Here is a 24432-nt window from a genome sequence, read left to right as displayed (position 1 = left end):
CTCATTGTGCCACTAAAATGTCCCTCTGTCTAAATAGGGCTTTATTTTATTGGGAATTGCTTGAAAACTCTGCACCAGGTGTTTGCATCTGATGATGGAGCCCCATTCATCTCAACGGGACTGTAGCGAGACCACTGCTCTCGCCATGCGGCGCTATGTGATGGAGGCCTGTCATTTACAGATTGATCGTTCAATTACTTGCTCACTCGGGCCCAATGGGATCAATTGAGTGAATGGCTCAAATGCATGACTCTCCGTCCCCTTATCCTTCCTCACCAACCCCCCCCCGTCCACACCCTGACACATGCACCTCTCTCTTCCTGTTGTCGTCCTTTATTTTTACTCTTTCTCTCCCGTTCTCCACTGACACTCAATCACTTGTCATTGCTTTCTGTCAATTGAGTCAGAGCACCAGTTACCCTAGTTGTAGCTTTCTTCCTGAGAACAGCAGGATAATAAACTCAGCAAAAAAAGAAACATACCTTTTTCAGGGCCCCGTCTTTCAAAGATGATTCATAAAAATCCAAATAACTTCACAGATCTTCATTGTAAAGGGTTTAAATACTGTTTCCCATGCTTGTTCAATGAACCATAAACAATTAATGAACATGCACCTGTGGAATGGTCGTTAAGACCCTAACAGCTTACAGAAGGTAGGCAATTAAGGTCACAATTATGAAACCTTAGGACACTAAAGAGGCCTTTCTACTGACTCTGAAAAACACCAAAAGAAAGATGCCCAGGGTCCCTGCTCATCTGTGTGAATGTGCCTTAGGCATGCTGCAAGGAGGCATGAGGACTGCAGATGTGGCCAGGGAAATAAATTGCAATGTCTGTACCGTGAGACGCCTAAGACAGACCTACAGGGACACAGGAAGACAGCTGATCGTCCTCACAGTGGCAGACCACGTGTAACAACACCTGCACAGGATCGGTACAACTGAACATCACATCTGCGGGACAGGTACAGGATGGCGACAACAACAACTGCCCGAGTTACACCAGAAACGCACAATCCCTCCATCAGTGCTCAGACTATCCGCAATAGGCTGAGAGAGGCTGGACTGAGAGCTTGTAGGCCTGTTGTAAGGCAGATCCTCACCAGACATCACCAGCAACAACGTCACCTCTGGAAACAAACCCACCGTCGCTGGACCAGACAGGACTGGCAAAAAGTGCTCTTTGCTGACGATTCACGGTTTTCTCTCACCAGGGGTGGTGGTTCGATTCGCGTTTATCGTCGAAGGAATGAGTGTTACACCGAGGCCTGTACTCTTGAGTTGGCTCGATTTGGAGGTGGAGGGTCCGTCATGGTCTGGGGCGTAGTGTCACAGCATCATCGGACTGAGCTTGTTGTCATTGCAGGCCATCTTAATGCTGTGCATTACAGGGAAGACATCCTCCTCCCTCATGTGGTACCCTTCCTGCAGGCTCATCCTGACATGACCCTCCAGCATGACAATGCCACCAGCCATACTGCTCATTCTGTGTGTGATTTCCTGCAAGACAGGAATGTCAGTGTTCTGCCATGGCCAGCGAAGAGCCCGGATCTCAATCCCATTGAGCACGTCTTGAGACCTGTTGGATCGGAGGGTAAGGGCTAGGGCCATTCCCCCAGAAATATCCGGGAACTTGCAGGTGCCTTGGTGGAAGAGTGGGGTAACAGTGTTCAGGAACACATTATTCCATTTCTGTTAGTCGCATGTCTGTGCAACTTGTCCAGTTTATGTCTCAGTTGTTGAATCTTATGCTCATACAAATATTATGTTAAGTTTGCTGAAAGTAAGTTTATATCAACAGGTTTTCCCTGCACTATTGCATTTTGATTAAACTATATATATTTTTTTACCCAAAATATTATTTCCAAAATATTCACTTGCTGAAGGTAAACGTAAGTATGGAGCCTAGCTAGATACAATATTTTGTGTGAGATGTAATTCAGGACATTATCTAACAGTAATAGCAGGGTTGTTGTGGCTGAGGCGGTGCAGAACATTCCCTTCTGCATTGTGTTATTAGTATATTACATTTAAACTCCCTATCTAATCAACAGCTGTGTACACAGTCTAGCACTGGACAATTGTTTTCCATGAAGGGCCACATTAGAATATATTTTTGCCATCGCGGGCCAGAATCAATAGAGGTTTATATGTCATTTGTATGACTATGTTGACAGATACAGTGGGGCAAAAAATTATTTAGTCAGCCACCAATTGTGCAAGTTCTCCCACTTAAAAAGATGAGAGGCCTGTAATTTTCATCATAGGTACACTTCAACTATGACAGACAAAATGAGAAAAAAATATCCAGAAAATCACATTGTAGGATTTTTTATGAATTTATTTGCAAATTATGGTGGAAAATAAGTATTTGGTCACCTACAAACAAGCAAGATTTCTGGCTCTCACAGACCTGTAACTTCATCTTTAAGAGGCTCCTCTGTCCTCCACTCGTTACCTGTATTAATGGCACCCGTTTGAACTTGTTATCAGTATAAAAGTCCACAACGTCAAACAGTCACACTCCAAACTCCACTATGGCCAAGACCAAAGAGCTGTCAAAGGACACCAGAAACAAAATTGTAGACCTGCACCAGGCTGGGAAGACTGAATCTGCAATAGGTAAGCAGCTTGGTTTGAAGAAATCAACTGTGGGAGGTATTATTAGGAAATGGAAGACATACAAGACCACTGATAATCTCCCTTGATCTGGGGCTCCAAGCAAGATCTCACCCCGTGGGGTCAAGATGATCACAAGAACGGTGAGCAAAAATCCCAGAACCACACGGGGGGACCTAGTGAATGACCTGCAGAGTGCTGGGACCAAAGTAACAAACATACCATCAGTAACACACTACGCCGCCAGGGACTCAAATCCTGCAGTGCCAGACGTGTCCCCCTGCTGAAGCCAGTACATGTCCAGGCCCGTCTGAAGTTTGCTAGAGAGCATTTGGATGATCCAGAAGAAGATTGGGAGAATGTCATATGGTCAGATGAAAGCAAAATATAATTTTTTGGTAAAAACTCAACTCGTTGTGTTTGGAGGACAAAGAATGCTGAGTTGCATCTAAAGAACACCATACCTACTGTGAAGCATGGGGGTGGAAACATCATGCTTTGGGGCTGTTTTTCTGCAAAGGGACCAGGACGACTGATCCATGTAAATGAAAGAATGAATGGGGCCATGTATCGTGAGATTTTGAGTGAAAACCTCCTTCCATCAGCAAGGGCATTGAAGATGAAACGTGGCTGGGTCTTTCAGCATGACAATGATCCCAAACACACCGCCCGGGCAACGAAGGAGTGGCTTCGTATGAAGCATTTCAAGGTCCTGGAGAGGCCTAGCCAGTCTCCAGATCTCAACCCCATAGAAAATCTTTGGAGGGAGTTGAAAGTCCGTGTTGCCCAGCAACAGCCCCAAAACATCACTGGTCTAGAGGAGATCTGCATGGAGGAATGGGCCAAATACCAGCAACAGTGTGTGAAAACCTTGTGAAGACTTACAGAAAACGTTTGACCTCTGTCATTGCCAACAAAGGGTATATAACAAAGTATTGAGAAACTTTTGTTATTGACCAAATACTTATATTCCACAATAATTTGCAAATAAATTCATTAAAAATCCTACAATGTGATTTTCTGGATTTTTTAAAACTCATTTTGTCTGTCATAGTTGAAGTGTACCTATGATGAAAATTACAGGCCTCATCTTTTTAAGTGGGAGAACTTGCACAATTAGTGGCTGACTAAATACTTTTTTGCCCCACTGTATATCTACTGTAAATCCCGTCCAGATATGCTACTTTTTTAACTTGCATAGAAATAAACCACATCCATGTTCTCCTTTTGGTAGGTATTTTCAATATTAAACGTGCAATGAACTACATGGAGAAAAAAGTACACTGCATTCAGCACCACGGACAGAACTCTTGTTAACGGGTATGCACAAAAACACAAGAAAAAGAGGGCTCTCACAATTACCTTTTAAACTACTCAATCAGTGTGAGGAGTGAAGTCTGATGGGCATTGACGAGAGCAGTGAAGTCAGGTATAGTTTTTGACATCGCTATGCACAGGATTGCTGAGAGGTGAGAGTCAGTAAGAGATGATCTGTGCCTTGACTTGTTATATTTCATCACTGAAAATGTCTGTTCACATACATAGGTTGACTCAAACATTACAAACAAACTTCTGAGCATGTCTCCTAATCTTTGGAAAGTTTTGTTCATCGAGAGATGCATAGAACCTCATCAGTGATATTGTTTTGAATAGTTCTCTAATCACTGCATCAGACTGAAGATCGATAAGTTCAAGTTGCAGGTCAGTGGGAGCGTTATCCACATTGAAGTTGAAAGGAGAGGAAACCAACACCATGTCATTTTCCAAAATGTTGAAATCCTCAAAACAATGAGAACTCACCGTTCAAAGTACACAGCAGCGATGTATACTTCTCCCACTGGTTATCTGATAGGGAACAGGCTAATAATGTCAGAAGTTGGGGGAGATAGTTGGCTTCTACTTGGAGGATCAGGAGGAGTAATTTTCCATTGAAGGCTTTGACAAGGCTTTACATCTTGATGTGCAAAAAGGCCCTTTCCTTGAAGTTTGGAATTCAGTTCATTCATTAGGGTCATGATGTGCACGGTGAAGGCAAAATCAGCCAACCATTCTTTGTCTTGGGGCGGCAGGGTAGCCTAGTGGTTAGTGTTGGACTAGTAACCGAAAGGTTGCAAGTTCAAATCCCCGAGCTGACAAGGTACAAATCTGTCGTTCTGCCCCTGAACAGGCAGTTAACCCACTGTTCCTAGGCAATCATTGAAAATAAGAATTTGTTCTTTAACTGACTTGCCTAGTTAAATAAAGGTAAATAAATAAATCTTGCAGTTGCGTGAAATCCACATATTTTCCTTGTTGAGTTTTTGCAAATTAATCTCCAACTTCAGGTCCCACCCCATTTTAAACACCTGTGGTGGTTCATTTCTTTACTATCAAATGAGAGAAACTTATCACACAAGTCAGAGTTATGCTTAAACTAAATCTTTATTCACTTATTAATAAGGGAGCAGGTCAATACAACACACACATACAGTGAATCAATTGAGTGCTCTACAATAATGATGGCTGGTCGATGAATCGCCCTCAGATGATTTGTTGAGAGCCCCGAGACAAAAGTACAAAGGTATTTTATAGCGAAGATGCACCCCCTTCAGTATACATGACAAACAACAGATGTATGGAATGGGTCACAAGGTTAAGACTAGTATAACAAATAGTTATAATTCACAGCAGACAGTATATGCTGTTAAAACAGTTATCTTTGTGTAGAGACCAAGGTCTGGCCCTGGGGTCATCTCTCCCTGGTATCTTATAGAACAGAAACATTAACTCATGCTCTGGAATGCGGTCTCTAGGTTTTATCACCCAAAAGCCATCGTAAATCTCCTGTCAGTGTTATCTCCTAGAGGCCCACTTTCAATTCACACAGACACAATAGAGTTTATAAGAACCCTCTATTCTTTTGCATAAAACAACCATTTGATGCAATAAAAGTATTATAACATAATCTTGCAATTTTGCTCCTCTTACACCTTCCCCAAACTCAGCCATCTCACGTTTGTGTGGTAGGGGAGATCTACATGACTCTCTTCCAACAGTGAGAGAAATTTCCTGTGGTTTAAAGATTTTGCTCTTATGAAATGTACCACTTTAGTGACTGTATCCACAACATTGCTCATTTTCAGAACACATTTACAGAGCACCTCCTGATGAATAATGCAATGCAGGAAAATAATTTTCTGATCTGGGTTCAGCTCAGCTACTTGATCTTGTATCCTTTTCAAAAGGCCAAAGTCTGGGGCTATGCCTCGTAAGAATATCAACAACTGCACCGTGTCACGTGAATCGCTGCTCTCATCCAGTGCCAAGGAGAAATGGGTGAAATCCTTTACCTGCAATGTCCTCAACACGCCGTGTAACTGTTTGTCTTGACAGGGAAACATTTTCAAACAGCTCTTTCTTGTCGGGGCAAAGTATTGCTGCACAGACAATTAAACATTCTTTAATGAATTTCCGTTGTTTGCTGAATGCAGTTTTGCTGCACTTGTCCTCTGTTCAGAATATATATTCCTATATTTCTCTGCATGCTTTGCCTGGAAGTGTCGGGACAAGTTGTAGTCTTTCAAGACAGCGGTGCTCTCTTTGCACACGAAGCACACAGCTTTCCCTGATACCTCAATAAAGAAACATTTCGATGTCCACTCTTGCTGGAACACCCTATATTCATTGTCTACTTTCCTTTTCTTTGAAACCTTAAACTAATTTTTGCGCAATTTCTAGCTAGCTACTATTTGTAACTGTGACGTTTGTGTCAGCCTGTCAGTCACTGTCTGTCCTCATGCAGTTATTTATACGTGCCTTCAAAATAAATGATTCCGCGGGTCGTATTGAATCAGGTCGCGGGCCACATACGGCCCCCTGGCCTGCCTTTTGACCTTGGCTGGTCTTGCAGCATTCACCTCCCATCTCCCTGTCCCACAGACAGTGTGTTTAGGTAGTCGGTAGAAATACTGTCCGACCTGCACTAACACATCTGGGAAGATGACACTGAGATGGCCTCCATATTGCTCTGTGGCATCTGTCATCACCATCAGTCATAACCAACCCCAAATAAGGCTTGGGTGTTGTTGTGAACTTGTTTTTCTCCCCTGACGTAACATGACTGATTCTGTGTCTGGTGACTTAAACCCTGGCATGCCCACCTCCCATTTCTAATCATCATTAAGCAACAGTGAATTAAGGTGTGGTTTCATAATGTTTGTGCCCTCCGCCAGACACCGCTGGCAGCAGTGGTGGAGCCACTTTGAACTTTATCAGACCCTGTGAAATCTGTCAAAGGGTGAGAGTGGGAGGAAGAGATGGAACAGGGAAATGAAGGTGAGAAACAAAAGGGAAGAGAGACTTGGTGATTGAGTGAGAAACTTTGCAAACCAATGGAGAGAATGCAAGAGCGAAATGGAGATGGAGGAGTTGAGGAAAGACTGACTGCAAGGGGAGGTAATGGACCTTAACTTGTTATGGCTGCATCCCTTGTTCTCAATTTCTGCCTGAAGACATACCCTAATCTAACTGCCTGTAGCTCAGCCCCAGAGACAAGGATATGCATATTCTTGGTATCATTTGAATGGTAACATTCTGACGTTTGTGGAAATGTTAATTGAATGTAGGAAAATATAACACAGTAGATCTGGTGGAAAGAAAGAGCATACGTTTTCTGTTTTTTATTGTTGTAGCATCATCTTTCACATGTACTAGAATAGCCACACAGTCAGATAGGATGCTGGAGATAATTTTGATGGACAACACAAGAGGACACCTGTAGGTGTGCAAAGTTTCAGACTGATAACTTCAGGAATGGGTGAGCTACATGACATTTAGCATGAAGTCACCCAGGTGTCCCACACAAGTTGCCCAAATGCACCCAAGTGGCCGAATTGGTGAAATGACATAACTATATACAACATATCAAAAAGCAATTTTTAATAGGGGTAAACCCTTTGGAAGTCTTCTATACAATATTTTGCTGCCTGTGCCATGTCCCATAGCAGTCTCTTTCTGATGTAAAGCAGAGGCAAACTGAAGAAGTGGTGCAGGTGATGGGGGACTTCATGCGACACAGAACACAACGACGCCTCCATGCTGTGCCCTTTTGTCCCTGATGCACAGTCATGCCTGCAGTAATAAGCTGTGGCATATGAACACCACTGGAGTCAGGAGTAGAGGGGGCAGAGGTAGAGCGGGCAGATTGGCACCGGACCTCCCAGTCGGAGTCGCTATCACTGAAAGAAACAATACAAATATGTTTTTTAATGTTATGAGCCTCCCCCAACAGCATCCAATTCTTATGGATATGGTGAGGAGTAGCACGCGCAGTGGCCATGTGTTTTTGCTGTTCTACTCCATTCCATTTGAATAAAAAATGGAAAATATATATATCTGACATGGAATATATATATATCACACACACACACCCAAACACACCCAAACAAACAAACACACACAGGTTATGGGTCGTACACATACATACACACACACACACACACTATAGCCAATGTGTACTTTACACATTTCATCACACATTTCATTGCAAATTGCAAAAAAATATGTTTTTGCAAAATAAATTATATTTATATTTCATAAAATGGCATTAGCACTTACCAGTCCAGAAGTACGTCCTGTCCTTGTAGAAACAGCTCAATGTTTCAATCATAACTGTGTTCACTCAAAGATTCCTCAAACAAAAATCTGTCTCACTTTCCCGATCAATCTCTTCTATAACCTGGTGCAAATCTGTATACTTAGACTTGGACTTCGCTTTTCCTGATTTATTCGCCATGATGTCTTCAATGAAATCGTTGAAAAAACACTTTCCAAAATACTACTTTCCAAAACACTGCTGTGCGTTACAAGTGTGACTGGAAATAGTCTGATGGTCAATGGCGAGAATTCAGTTCGTTACGCGTGCGTTTACAACCAAGGGATGGTGGTCCAACCCATAACCATCACATACTGGCATTTACCTCAGCTCATTGGCTATCTACCCAGCTAGATTTCAAGAAGATCAGTGGTCATTGAGCAGAAATACAGTCAATCAACGAAGCTTCGCTAATATTATTGCTGCTCAATGAAGTCGTTGCTCGATGTCTTCAAATCATTTCACTTCGGTCAATACTCCCCGCAAAAAAAACAATCAAGTTTGGCTGTGTTGCAAACATCCTGAGGATTGCACTGAAACCAACTATGACTAGATAAACAATTGTTTACTGTGTGTAATTACGTTGAATGCTCCGTCAAAAGTTGATAGAGATGGAATTCACGACACAAACGGTTTACAAAATGTTTCATTTTATGCTATAAGAATGGATTTTATCGAAGAAAACAGCACTTCATTTGATCACTTTGACCCTCATGAAGAGAAATAAGAGCAAGATATCAGAAAGTAAGTCATAATTTTACCTTCAGATGTGAATGTGTCAAAACTGTCATGGCGGAAAATGTTTTTTGTTGATCGCTCTTATCAAACAAACGCATGGTATTTGTTCTCTGTAATAGCTATTTTAAATCAGAAAACATAGTTTGATTACCAAGATTCTAATCTTTTGAAGGATGTAAGACACTTGCATTTTCAAGAATGTTTAATGTTACGACGTTGTATTTTTAGTTAGTCACTCTGAAATTTCCCCCGATGTTGATCCCTGTATGGGGATCAAAGCCGTAAGAGGTTGTTAACTGACTTGCCTAGTTAAATAAAGATTAAATAAAGGTGGAGAAAAAAATACAGATTTCCGATTGTTATGAGAACTTAAAATTGGCCCAAATTAATCGGCCATTCCGATTAATCGGTCGACTTCTAGTTTCAAGCAGACCAACATAGTCCCTGTGCCCAAGAACACTAAGGTAACCTGCCTAAATGACTACCGAACCGTAGCACTCATGTCTGTAACCATGAAATGCTTTGACAGGCTGGTCATGGCTCATATCAACACCATTATCCCAGAAACCCTACACCCACTACATTTTGCATACCGCACCAACAGATCCACAGATGATGCCATCTCTATTGCACTCCACACTACCCTTTCCCACCTGGACAAAAGGAACACCTATGTGAGAATGCTATTCATTGACTACAACTTAGTGTTCAACACCATAATGCCCTCAAAGCTCATCACTAAGCTAAGGACCCTGGGACTAAACAGCTCCCTCTGCAACTGGATCCTAGACTTCCTGACAGGCCGCCCCCAGGTGGTAAGGGTAGGTAACAACACATCCTCAACACAGGTGCCCCTCGGGTGCGTGCTCAGTCCCCACCTATACTCCCTGTTCACTCATGACTGCACGGCCAAACAACTCCAACACATCATTAAGTTTGCCGATGACACAACAGTGGTAGGCCTGATCACTGACAACAATGAGACAGCCTATAGGGAGGAGGTCAGAGACCTGACCATGTGGTGGAAGGACAACAACCTCTCCCTCAACGTGATTAAGACAAAGGAGATGATTGTGGACTACAGGAAAAAGAGGACCGAGCACACCCCCATTCTCATCAATGGGGCTGTAGTGGAGCACGTTGAGAGCTTCACATTCCTTGGCGTCCACATCACCAACAAACTAACATGGTCCAAGCACATCAAGACAGTCGTGAAGAGGGCACAATAAAACCTATTCCCCCTCAGGAGACTGAAAAGATTTGGCATGGGTCCTCAGATGGTCAAAAGATTTTACAGCTGCACCATCGAGAGCATCCTGACGGGTTGCATCACTGCCTGGTATGGCAACTGCTCAGCCTCCAACCGCAAGGCACTACAGAGGGTAGTGCGTACGGCCCAGTACATCACCAGAGTCAAGCTATACCAGGCGGTGTCAGAGGAAGGCCCTAACAATCGTCAGACTCCAGCCACCCTAGTCATAGAGGGTTCTCTCTGCTACCGCACGGCAAGCGGTACCAGAGCACCAAGTCTAGGTTCTAAACAGCTTCTACCCCCAAGCCATAAGACTCCTAAACAGCTTATCAAATGGCTACCCAGACTATTTGCCCCCCCCCCCCCCCCCACGCTGCTACTACTCTATCTATGCATAGCCACTTTAACAATCCTACCTGCATGTACATAATTATCTCAATTACCTCAACACCGGTGCCCCCACATATTGACTCTGTACCGGTACCCCCTGTATATAGCCCCGCTATTGTTATTCACTGCTGCTCTTTAACGGCTTGTAAGTAAGCATTTCACTGTAAGGTCTACAACTGTTGTATTCGGCTAATGTGACAAATACAATTTGATTTGAAGGAAGGCTTTTTATCAGCCCCCGGAGATGGCATTACTGTTCCTTTTGTCTGAGACTCATTTGTCATAACTTCTCTCCTTTTGTATTTTTGACGAGTTCTTCAGGAGCCTGTGCTGCTGTGTTTATGCATGCGCTCATGCAGGCCATCTGTAGTCGATGATGTGAGAATGTTTTCATTAATCTGTAATTTTTTACGTCTTAATTTGAGTTTATTTTGGGGCGAGCTAGTGCCGCTCCCTGTGGGGCCCTGGCTCATTAGCATCTAATGGTATAAATAATATAAATGATATGTGCCATTTAGCAGACGCTTACACATGCATGCATACATTTTACGTATGGGTGAACCCGGGAATCGAACCCACTATCCTGGCGCCATGCTCTACCAACTGAGCTACAGAGGACCACCATCTCAAAATAACTGTTGAGAAGTTGGATGGCTTAATGGAGTCATTGTTGTCATCCTAAAAAAAAACAAATATTTGAATAGCCCTACCCCGGAGAGCAGAAGGCCCATTTCCTGCTGTTCTGCTAATGGGAGCAGCTCTGGGGAGAGGGAGACTTCAATCAGGGCACCAGCCGAATGGTTAAAGCAGCCCGCTGGTGATCCGAAGGATGTTGGCTTCACTGTTCACTCTTTAATGGGGAGCAGCTGTCCTACCCCTACAGCAAAGTACTTTGCCTCAATTGCCCCAGTTTTTTTTTTAAATATTTTTTTATAGCTCTCTTCGTAATGAGTTTGTGGATGGAAACTCTTTTCTTTTTTTATTGTGCTAAGGAGGATACGTCGCCCTGGATGAAGAGAGGCAGATCTCTGCTAAACAAATGAATGATATAATGCACTAGAACACATATCTTCCCACTCCTCTGCTCAGAGTTTGGGCTCATGAATATTTCATTGACACATTTTTTCTCTTAGCTGGAAATAATATTTAGAAAATGAACAAACAACAGGGATTTGAGTATCTCAACTGGTTTGAACTCGGAGCGGAGCGCCACAACTTTGTTCTTTTGCGGCTTCAGAGGTTCAGAATTGTGCAACTCGCCATGCGTCCTCAGACTTGTTAGTCGTTTGTGAGACTGTGTGAGAGTTTGGAAATGTGTGAATAAGAGAACAGTTGTGGCTGACTGAAAGGTAACGGGACCAGGACGTCTTCAGGTTCTTTGAGCTAACTAGCTCTGTGAGGTATTTTTACCCTTCATCAAACACTGTTCCTATGCAAACGTTTGTCACTCCATTCCTGTTAGAAACGCTACTTATCACTTATAAGGCTGGTTTCTATGATTTATTGTACGCCTGTGTGTAGTCAGTGCTCATCTGTAAAATCTCTTACCATATCCCCACTACCCGTTTACTCCCTGAGTATTTCCCTCTGTACATGGCTCATCCAAATCCCAGAATAGGGAGCCTTTCATACTCTCCCAAGCCCATCATCCTTACAGACATAACTTTTAATGGTGGCCACACAAAAAATCCTTAGCAAATCATAGCAGCATGCCCAGGGAGAGGGGAGTGTGATGAAGTTCAGAAGGACACTTGATTATTTTGCTGGAGGAATACATTCTGGGCCCCACTGCAGTCTTTGGTGTGCTGCCAAGCGTCTGGGAATGAATTCACCACCTCAGACAGATCCTCCCTGGGCCATATTGCCTCCACTGTAATTGGAAGCTAATTGAATTTTAAAAAGTGCATTAGGAGAACATGGCTGTGGGACCAGAGATTGTCTCTGCTACTGATCATGTGTCCCCAAATGTACTATACTGTCCCTGTCTCTCCCATTCCCAGATGTCTCTAGACCACAGCAGTTCAAATCAAAACACTCAGTTACTTCACACTGTAACTCATTGGATGGAACTAATTCATTTGTTTGTGTCAGTTTATGCTTCATGGTCATGAAGTTGGTAACTTCTAAGTTACTGGGTAAGAGTGTTTACTGATTTTGGCACTTGACATTCTTGCTATTTGTTACATAAGGAAAACAGTCATACCCACACATTGCAAGTTGCTTCTGTGTACACTGTGTGTTGTAAATCTGTTTTGAAAAGGGTATGTTGGTTTAAATTCACAACATGAGTGCATTTGGCATATCAAGGTTGTGTGACTCTGTTGTAGATAAAGCTGCACATGACTCAGGTCCTTTTATAGACTTGACATTACCAACCTTTTGATATGCTGAAAGACACCTCTAAAACCATATCGGCTTCATTAGCAATATTAATCATTGTGAATGTTTTGCCGTTTTGCCATATAATTGCTGCTGCTTGCGTGACTTGCTTCTCTCATGTTGTTGCGTTCATTCAATTAGCTGTTTGGGGAAATGTGACATGTTCCTCCAAGCAGAAAAATTATATTTGAGGCGCTTGGTAGTAAACACCTCATCTGTACCGTAAAATTATTCATGTAGATGAAGTCACAGCCCCAATCATATTCCCTGTCCCACATTTAATAAAGTCTAATGTTTTTGCCGAGCAGGGTGCCGCTCATTCCACAGATTAATCACCTTCCCGCTCATTCCACAGATTAATTTCCTTCCCAATTTGAGTAAACCAGATGAGTCTTCGGGATAATTTATGCATTTATTAGCCATTCAAAATTTGACCCCGTAACCTTTTCCCTTAGTCACTTCACAATGAAAATGTTCGTTGTCTAATCACAGGATGTCTGGGGGAGCATGAAGTAAAGTTTGTCAGTGTGCTTCAGTCAGAATTAGCCAAAATCAATCTCATAATGGTTCATTCATAACCTGTGATTTATTGACGGTGCATATGAGGGGACCTGCCCTCATCTTCCCTCATAGTCCTTGTTCCAATGTCAAACTAGAGCTCAATTTATAATATTCTAACAGCCTAGTATGTTGCTAAACCAAATGCAAATGTAATTGAGTATTGACTTCAAACGTTGTTGCTGTGCCCACCATATGGTGTTTTTCTTTCTCCCGGACCTTTATCTGTTGTTGTTCTACCACCGCCCAGGTGTTTCACTGGCTGATCGTGGGGGTTGTGTAACAGATGGGAACTTGAGGACTTTGGTGATTCTGATATTTGATACTGCGATCCATGGAGATGGTTTTTAATTTGGTCAGTGCAGGTTCCCTAAAGAGCTAACAGCAGACAGTCTCACTACCCACAACACATCCTGCCAAAAAGAGAGTGGGGGAGGTGGGATAAAGATGGAAAGCTGGAGAAAGTGAGAGTGAAAGATTGAGAAATGGAGTGAGAGGTAAAGAAATGAGAGAGCGACAGATTGAGAAACCTGGCCCAGCTGTCACTTTGGATCAAGTCTACCCTTCCAGAGCATTGGGCAGCCAAAAAGACAAGCCCCGGACCACTGAGAAATCAGACCGAGAGGTTTAAACACACTTGGTGAGCCACTTTTAGTAGCCCAGCAACCGTTTTAGAAAAAGTTTTGAAAGGGTCATTGCTTTTCCCCCGATCTTTGGAATCCAATTTGTGGCTGCCAGGAAGGGGAGGCCAGTGACGGACTCACATTTGTAATGCGTGTCCCTTGTTGCCTAGTGTCTGGGGGGGGGAGCAGCCCAGGTGATATATTTTTTTTATATATACCCAGTAATTTTGTGGAAGAGCCTCCTTTTTGATCCACAGGGTCCCAATATGAAATTATTCTGTTTGGCTGGTCCATTTATCAGGCAGCGTTGGAAACGGTCCCTCCGGCATTGCCTTCCCATCCTCTGCAATTCATTACATTGTATTACTTTTATAGTAGATATGATTCTGGGGCCCTTCTTCCAATTCCAGCCCTGACGGCCGACACAAATGCGTAATGTGATGCATTATCATTTTTCTCTACTGCCGCCGCTACCACTGCGTTTGAATGAATCTTACTTTAGTGCTGACAGTTAAAATGCTGTTCACCTGATTGCGGAGAGTTTGGTGGTGGGTGGTGGATGTCTCTCTCAGTCCCTCCTTTGTTAAGCTCAGCCATTGTGTCCTCCCATAAAAGGTTGTCTGTTAAAGGGGCCTCGTGCTTTGTGCTTATATTGTACAAGGCCCAGAGTAAGGCCATTTTAATGAAAGGAGGAGTGTTCTGTGTGCACAGTGAGTGGTTACAGTTATATTCACACTCAACTGGACCTGGGCAAACCCTTTATATCAGAAGCCTCTGAACTTAAAAATCTATAAACTACCATTATATGGACACTTTACCAAATAAAATGGCTCAAGATCCCTCCCAATTAAGATTGTTTTGTAGCAAAACAACTTCTAAATGCAATGAACCTGCCATACATCCAGTTTTCCAATAACTAATAAAGGGTATAGATAAAAATGCGGTATGTACTCATGTAAAACACAACTCCAGCTTTCACCCTATAAGTTTCACTGTGGTGTCAGAAGGAATAACTCAGTAATGTGTCTGGGCACTGCTGTGAGAAGGATGGTGAAAGAGAGGGAAATGAGGGAGAGGGAACACTGGAGAGTGGGAGAATCTGACTGATTTAATTACTGGCCTGCTGGAGTATAACGAAGACAGGATATGGGGCTCTCCTCTGTGGCTGGAAGAGGGGGGTGGGGGCAGGAGATTTTATGGAAATTTGCCTGCAATCACCTTAATCCATTATTTGAGGGCCTTAATGTGAATTTGATGTCATCCGTGTCGAGTTAATTCGGTTGCACATATAGATGTTGATTATGTCTCCACTCGGCACAGCCAGAAGAGGACTGGCCACCCCTCAGAGCCTGGTTCCTCTCAAGGTTTTTTCCTAGGTTCTTGCCTTTTCTAGTTAGTTTTTACTCGCCACCGTACTTCTACATCTGCATTGCTTGCTCTTTGGGGTTTTAGGCTGGGTTTCTGTTTAAGCACTTTGACATCTGCTATGTAAAAGGGTTTTATAAATACATTTGATTTGATTGTCTTTGTTACACACACTGACCTTGAACAACAAATCCATATAAGTCATGTTATATTATCCAGTCAGAATGGCCAGGTTGTTATTGTAATAGAGAATGTTTTCTCTCAACTGAATGTAGGTCTAGATTTAACTTCCCTGATATTTTTACATTTTTATTGAAATGCAGATGTCAGGCCTGAAGATTTATAAAGTCCTATTAGAGTGGATTGATTTATTTTTGATGCGGTGTAGCTACTGCTCTGAGGATAGATTTGAGATTGGGAGAAAAGTATTGAAAAAACACAGCTACCAATAACTTGTTTTTCTTCCTTCTATGCGAGAGTTCTTCTTGAGGCTATTTTCTCCTCTATGCCTTACATCTATAAAGGAATGGTTAAATACCTTATCACAATTAAATATGTTCTCGTGCTTAAAACATTGCTAATATGTCAGTAATTGCCTTACTAAAGATACTCCCTGAAGGGTGAATGCAACAAAAGAATGTGAGTTCTGTGCTGTAAAAATCTTAAGTATTGACTGTAAAAGAATAAGGTCTCGAGGGATGTGTATGCACATGTTTGTTGAAGTAGCCATCCATGTCGTTTATGCCTGTGCACTTTTTCTTCATATTCAACTATAGAAGCATGCTTTTGTAAGCAATCTCACTGCTGTGCTTCAAGGTCTTCTGTGGTCATGTCTTCATGGGTAAACTACTCTCCATGCCCTGGCTATGAATTGTGCTCATGAAAAATAATGCCCTCGGAAACATGACAGAGGCAGACACCGATAGCTAGGTTAATTACAGCCACAGCCAATCAGTGGTCTTATCCATAACTGAAGTTACAGTGGGGCAAAAAAGTATTTAGTCAGCCACCAATTGTACAAGTTCTCCCACTTAAAAAGATGAGGCCTGTAATTTTCATCATAGGTACACTTCAACTATGACAGACAAAATGAGAAGAAAATATCCAGAAAATCACATTGTAGGATTTTTTATGAATTTATTTGCAAATTATGGTGTAAAATAAGTATTTGGTCAATAACAAAAGTTTATCTCAATACTTTGTTATATACCCTTTGTTGGCAATGACAGGTCAAACGTTTTCTGTAAGTCTTCACAAGGTTTTCACACACTGTTGCTGGTATTTTGGCCCATTCCTCCATGCAGATCTCCTCTAGAGCAGTGATGTTTTGGGGCTGTTGCTGGGCAACACAGACTTTCAACTCCCTCCAAAGATTTTCTATGGGGTTGAGATCTGGAGACTGGCTAGGCCTCTCCAGGACCTTAAAATGCTTCTTACGAAGCCACTCCTTCGTTGCCCGGGTGGTGTGTTTGGGATCATTGTCATGCTGAAAGACCCAGCCACGTTTCATCTTCAATGCCCTTGCTGATGGAAGGAGGTTTTCACGCAAAATCTCACGATACATGGCCCCATTCATTCTTTCATTTACATGGATCAGTCGTCCTGGACCCTTTGCAGAAAACAGCCCCAAAGCATGATGTTTCCACCACCATGCTTCACAGTAGGTATGGTGCAACTCAGCATTCTTTGTCCTCCAAACATGACAAGTTATATTTTGGTTTCATCTGACCATATGACATTCTCCCAATCTTCTTCTGGATCATCCAAATGCTCTCTAGCAAACTTCAGACGGGCCTGGACACGTCTGGCACTGCAGGATTTGAGTCCCTGGCGGCGTAGTGTGTTACTGATGGTAGGCTTTGTTACTTTGGTCCCAGCTCTCTGCAGGTCATTCACTAGGTCCCCCCGTGTGGTTCTGGGATTTTTGCTCACAGTTCTTGTGATCATTTTGACCCCACGGGGTAAAATCTTGCGTGGAGCCCCAGATCGAGGGAGATTATCAGTGGTCTTGTATGTCTTCCATTCCCTAATACCTGCTCCCACAGTTGATTTCTTCAAACCAAGCTGCTTACCTATTGCAGATTCAGTCTTCCCAGCCTGGTGCAGGTCTACAATTTTGTTTCTGGTGTCCTTTGACAGATCTTTGGTCTTGGCCATAGTGGAGTTTGGAGTGTGACTGTTTGAGGTTGTGGACAGGTGTCTTTTATACTGATAACAAGTTCAAAACAGGTGCCATTAATACAGGTAACGAGTGAAGGACAGCCTCTTAAAGAAGAAGTTACAGGTCTGTGAGAGACACAAATCTTGCTTGTTTGTAGGTGACCAAATACTTATTTTCCACCATAATTTGCAAATAAATTCATAAAAAATCCTACAATGTGATTTCCTGTTTTTTTCCCTCATTTTGTCTGTCATAGTTGAAGTGTACCTATGATGAAAATTACAGGCCTCTCTCATCTTTTTAAGTGGGAGAACTTGCACAATTGGTGGCTGAATAAATACTTTTTTGCCGCACTATATATATATGTATGTGTGTATATATATATATATATATATATATGTGTGTGTGTGTGTGTGTGTGTGTGTGTGTGTGTGTGTGTGTGTGTGTATATATATGTATGTGTGTGTGTGTGTGTGTATATATATGTATGTGTGTGTGTATGTGTGTGTATGTATGTGTGTATATATATGTGTGTGTATGTGTGTATATATATATGTGTGTATGTATATATGTATATATATATGTGTATGTATGTGTGTATATATGTATGTGTGTGTATATATATGTATGTGTGTGTATGTATGTGTGTATATATATGTGTGTGTATGTGTGTATATATATATGTGTGTATGTATATATGTATATATATATGTGTATGTATGTGTGTATATATATATGTGTGTATGTATGTGTGTATATATGTCTGTATATGTATATATATATATGTATTTATATATGTATCTATATATATATATATATTTTATGAGTTTATATATAGAGTGTGCAACTCAATTTAATATATCTTATGGTAACACGTTGTATAAAAGTTATATTGCCCTCGAAGCCTGGCACAATTAAGTGATAATGCCCAAGAAGCCGGTGTTTGGAGGATATATTGGAACTCAACTTCATCATGGGCCTAACACCAGTGCCAATATATCCTCCAAACACCGGCTTCTTGGGCATTATCACTTAATTGTGCCAGACCTACTGTGTGTTCCTCTGAATTTGTGTGTTTGAGTTCACGTGTTCTCATGTCTGTTCTTTTGTATTGATGGGTCTCCTTCAGTGCTCCTGGAGGCCTTACTAGAGGGATGCAGTGTATGCATATGTTTGTCTGCGTGCATGTTCGTCTGACTGTGTTGTAACCCCCTCTCTCCTGTCTCTCTCCCTGTAGAGCACCTAAAGGGGTCTCTGGAGGAGTACATGGTACGGCTGCCCAAGGTGAGGATCCTGCGCACCAAGAAGAGGGAGGGTCTCATCAGGACCCGTCTACTGGGGGCGGCAGCAGCCAATGGAGAGGTCATCACCTTCCTGGACTCCCACTGTGAAGCCAACATCAACTGGCTGCCCCCGCTGCTGGGTGAGTCATCCTGTTAGAGCACACTGCGCAATGCTTTGCTATATAGTTTCTTTTTGGTCATTCTGTGGTAGATGAATATACTATTATATGAATTACTCATCTGTACAATGTGCCTATTACCTTGACCAAAGGGGGCAACATTTTAACACTGATGTTTGACTGAGGCCATATACCGCTTTCTGTCTGGTTTTCTTTCTCCCCACTCATGCTCTATCTCTTAGACCGTATCGCCGAAAACAGGAAGTCCATCGTGTGTCCGATGATCGACGTGATCGACCACGACAACTTTGGCTACGAGACGCAGGCGGGCGATGCCATGCGAGGGGCGTTTGACTGGGAGATGTACTACAAACGCATCCCCATCCCCTCGGAGCTGACAAAAGAGGACTCTAGCGAACCCTTTGAGTGAGTCACGTGACCAGAAAGCACATCAGGACCCAACAAATCAGCACATTTAGAATGATCCCATTTCTAGTCACCAGATGCCACACAGTTTGAGTCAACTCATTTTCTGTGTGATTGACAGTGCAGTAGCATGAAATGAGAAGTGGGTTAGATGGACTGACGAGAACATATTAGGGGGCAAACGTCCATGCTGGCCCCTGGGTGTGAAAGCCTCTAAATCCCTCCATGCTCCATGCCTCCTGGCCTGATGGGCAATATGCTCCACTCCCCTTTCATTGCAAGATGACACAAGGATTCTCTCGGCTCCACACTTTTGTGAGCGCTCCCTCAGAGGTCAATAGACTGAAATTGGGAATATCGGCTTTGCAATTTGAAGTAAAACTAAATTGTGACTGAATATTCATGGTCGAATTTAAATGGAATTGTAATTCTTGCAAAGCGACACAGAATAGTGTGATGATAAATTTGAGGAGAGGGCAGGAAGGAGGGAGGGGTGGAATAGAAATGACGTGGTGCCAGTGAGGGAGTAACCTCAGCTGAGCAGTCCTCTGCTGATAAATGCTTTACATAAGACATCCCTTTGCCTCCACGGCTACCTTCTTTATCTGTGTGGCGCAGCCTCTGGGTTCACGCTGTTGAATGTCAAAGACTTCTGCCATTTGAATGCCCCCAAACAGATGTAATTCAGCATTCCAGACATTAGAGCTGGGAATTTCACCTCACCTCACAGACCTCACGATACTTAAGTTCCGATGCGATATGTATTGCAATTCGATAATGCGATTTAATTGCATTTTGATGTTCCGAACATTTTGCTCACTATATGTCTGCTGCAGAGAGACAAGGGAGAGCGTGAGAAAATTAGTTTTGATCAGTCATAGAAATGAAAGTGTGAAACATGTTGGCTCGCTATTTAAAAAGATGGAGAACAAGCTATAGGATGAACATTACCAGAGTTTTGGCGCCGGTACAGCCGACTAGCTCACGCTACCTACCAGATTTAAAAAATATTTTTTCCCCCCCAATCGTTACTTGGAGTCAAAGATTCAATATAATATCTTCCAAAATAATATTGCGATATGTAACTATCGATTTCCCTTAATTGATCATTCTAACAGAGAAGTTTAGGACCCAGACATCTGCCTGCCCGGCCTTCTTACGAGTCACTCGAACATCTAACTTCTCTCTCCCCTCCAATATCCATCCAGAGAGGGTTCATCTCTGCCTCCAATTTAGAGTTGAAGGGGGCTGCCAGTTGCCATGACAGCCTGTGGTGTGTATGTGGAGACTGTAGCCTGCCTGTTTAATAGTCTCATTGTCTCCCTCTGATAGCCCTTCCAGTCAGGGACACGTCTCCAGTAATAAGGATGCCATTCAGGGTCCCCCCAAATTCTGTACAAATCCTGTCTGCCTGGTTCATCAATTAGCACACTACGTTCATAATCACCCCTCTGCAACTGATTTATTAGAACCCCATCAGATAAGTTTAAATGTCATGAGAGTGACAGCACATCAAATCACGGAGGGGCAAATGACTACTACCATTTTGGCCCCAGTTGAATACACACATAACAAAGACTTACCAAACTATGCATCTCTGACACACGCCTGACCACTGACACACACACACACACACAAGTTTTGACAGGAGTATGTTTTTCCTTGGGATTCTCAACAAGATTTAAAATCAAATTTTATTTGTCACGTGCGCCGAATACAACAGGTGTAGACCTTACAGTAAAATGCTTACTTACAGTGCCTTGCGAAAGTATTCGGCCCCCTTGAACTTTGCGACCTTTTGCCACATTTCAGGCTTCAAACATAAAGATATAAAACTGTATTTTTTTTGTGAAGAATCAACAACAAGTGGGACACAATCATGAAGTGGAACGACATTTAATGTATTTTTTTAACAAATCAAAAACTGAAAAATTGGGTGTGCAAAATTATTCAGCCCCTTTAATTTCAGTGCAGCAAACTCTCTCCAGAAGTTCAGTGAGGATCTCTGAATGATCCAATGTTGACCTAAATGACTAATGATGATAAATACAATCCACCTGTGTGTAATCAAGTCTCTGTATAAATGCACCTGCACTGTGATAGTCTCAGAGGTCCCTTAAAGGGCAGAGAGCATCATGAAGAACAAGGAACACACCAGGCAGGTCCGAGATACTGCTGTGAAGAAGTTTAAAGCCGGATTTGGATACAAAAAGATTTCCCAAGCTTTAAACATCCCAAGGAGCACTGTGCAAGCGATAATATTGAAATGGAAGGAGTATCAGACCACTGCAAATCTACCAAGAACTGGCTGTCCCTCTAAACTTTCAGCTCATACAAGGAGAAGACTGATCAGAGATGCAGCCAAGAGGCCCATGATCACTCTGGATGAACTGCAGAGATCTACAGCTGAGGTGGGAGACTCTGTCCATAGGACAACAATCATTCGTATATTGCACAAATCTGGGCTTTATGGAAGAGTGGCAAGAAGAGAGCCATTTCTTAAAGATATCCATAAAAAGTGTCGTTTAAAGTTTGCCACAAGCCACCTGGGAGACACACCAAACATGTGGAAGAAGGTGCTCTGGTCAGATGAAACCAAAATTGAACTTTTTGGCAACAATGCAAAACGTTATGTTTGGCGTAAAAGCAACACAGCTCATCACCCTGAACACAACATCCCCACTGTCAAACATGGTGGTGGCAGCATCATGGTTTGGGCCTGCTTTTCTTCAGCAGGGACAGGGAAGATGGTTAAAATTGATGGGAAGATGGATGGAGCCAAATACAGGACCATTCTGGAAGAAAACCTGATGGAGTCTGCAAAAGACCTGAGACTGGGACGGAGATTTGTCTTCCAACAAGACAATGATCCAAAACATAAAGCAAAATCTACAATGGAATGGTTCAAAAATAAACATATCCAGGTGTTAGAATGGCCAAGTCAAAGTCCAGACCTGAATCCAATCGAGAATCTGTGGAAAGAACTGAAAACTGCTGTTCACAAATGCTCTCCATCCAACCTCACTGAGCTCGAGCTGTTTTGCAAGGAGGAATGGGAAAAAATGTCGGTCTCTCGATGTGCAAAACTGATAGAGACATACCCCAAGCGACTTACAGCTGTAATCGCAGCAAAAGGTGGCGCTACAAAGTATTAACTTAAGGGGGCTGAATAATTTTGCACGCCCAATTTTTCAGGTTTTGATTTGTTAAAAAAGTTTGAAATATCCAATAAATGTCGTTCCACTTCATGATTGTGTCCCACTTGTTGTTGATTCTTCACAAAAAAATAGGCACTGTACAAGCCCATAACCAGTTTTAAGAAAATACCCCCCCCCCATACAGTAAGAGATAAAAATAACAAATAATTAAAGAGCATCAGTAAATAACAATAGTGGGGCTATGTACAAGGGGTACCGGTACAGAGTCAATGTGCGGGGGCACCGGTATTGCATAGATAATAAGAGAGCAGCAGCGTGGGGGGAGGGGGGGGGTGCAAATAGTCTGGGTAGCCTTTTGATTAGCAGTTCAGGAGTCTTATGGCTTGGGGGTAGAAGCTGTTTAGAAGCCTCTTGGACCTAGACTTGGCGCTCCGGTACCACTTGCCGTGCTGTAGCAGAGAGAACAGTCTGACTAGGGTGGCTGGAGTCTTTGGACCCATGCCAAATCTTTTCAGTCTCCCGAGGGGGAATAAGTTTTGTTGTGTCCTCTTCACAACTGTCTTGGTGTGGTGTGCTTGGACCATGTTAGTTTGTTGGTGATATGGACGCCAAGGAAACTCTCAACCTGCTCCACTACAGCCCCGTCGATGAGAATGGGGGCTTGCTTGGTACTCCTTTTCCTTTAGTCCACAATCACAGTCCACAAAAAATGCAGAACTAAGAACAGATACAGCCCTTGGTTCACTCCAGACCTGACTGCCCTCGACCAGCACAAAAACATCCTGTGGCGTTCTGCAATAGCATCGAATAGTCCCCGCGATATGCAACTGTTCAGGGAAGTCAGGGACCAATACGGTCACCACCGATAAATCCATGATTATCGAAAACTTCAACAAGCATTTCTCAACGGCTGGCCATGCCTTCCGCCTGGCTACTCCAACCTCGGCCAACAGCTCCGCCCCCCCCGCAGCTACTCGCCCAAGCCTCTCCAGGTTCTCCTTTACCCAAATCCAGATAGCAGATGTTCTGAAAGAGCTGCAAAACCTGGACCCGTACAAATCAGCTGGGCTTGACAATCTGGACCCTCTATTTCTGAAACTATCCGCCGCCATTGTCGCAACCCCTATTACCAGCCTGTTCAACCTCTCTTTCATATCGTCTGAAATCCCCAAGGATTGGTAAGCTGCCGCAGGGGAGACACCCTGGACCCAAACTGTTACAGACCTATATCCATCCTGCCCTGCCTATCTAAGGTCTTCGAAAGCCAAGTCAACAAACAGGTCACTGACCATCTCGAATCCCACCGTACCTTCTCCGCTGTGCAATCCGAGCCGGTCACGGATGCACCTCAGCCACGCTCAAGGTACTAAATGATATCATAACCGCCATCGATAAAAGACAGTACTGTGCAGCCGTCTTCATCGACCTTGCCAAGGCTTTCGACTCTGTCAATCACCATATTTTTATCGGCAGATAAGAATTTTCGGATGACTGCCTTGCCTGGTTCACCAATTACTTTGCAGACAGAGTTCAGTGTGTCAAATCGGAGGGCATGCTGTCCGGTCCTCTGGCAGTCTCTATGGGGGTGCCACAGGGTTCAATTCTCGGGCCGACTCTTTTCTCTGTATATATCAATGATGTTGCTCTTGCTGCGGGCGATTCCCTGATCCACCTCTACGCAGACGACACCATTCTATATACTTCCGGCCCGTCCTTGGACACTGTGCTAT

At 43.0% G+C, this 24432-nt stretch overlaps 1 protein-coding gene across 1 annotated transcript in view; it reads left to right on the top strand.

The window, feature by feature from the left end:
* Nucleotides 1-24432, top strand: part of LOC109872996 (polypeptide N-acetylgalactosaminyltransferase 10) — an 80312-nt gene that overhangs the window by 43548 nt on the left and 12332 nt on the right. The window contains exons 5-6 of the mRNA XM_031808319.1: nt 18954-19139; nt 19361-19544. Coding sequence (XP_031664179.1) covers nt 18954-19139; nt 19361-19544 — 370 coding nt within the window. The remainder of the gene's footprint in view (nt 1-18953; nt 19140-19360; nt 19545-24432) is intronic.

Source organism: Oncorhynchus kisutch, linkage group LG28, assembly GCF_002021735.2.
Source record: "Oncorhynchus kisutch isolate 150728-3 linkage group LG28, Okis_V2, whole genome shotgun sequence".
Taxonomy (NCBI): Eukaryota; Metazoa; Chordata; class Actinopteri; order Salmoniformes; family Salmonidae; genus Oncorhynchus; species Oncorhynchus kisutch.
This window is presented reverse-complemented; position numbering and strand designations above follow the sequence as displayed.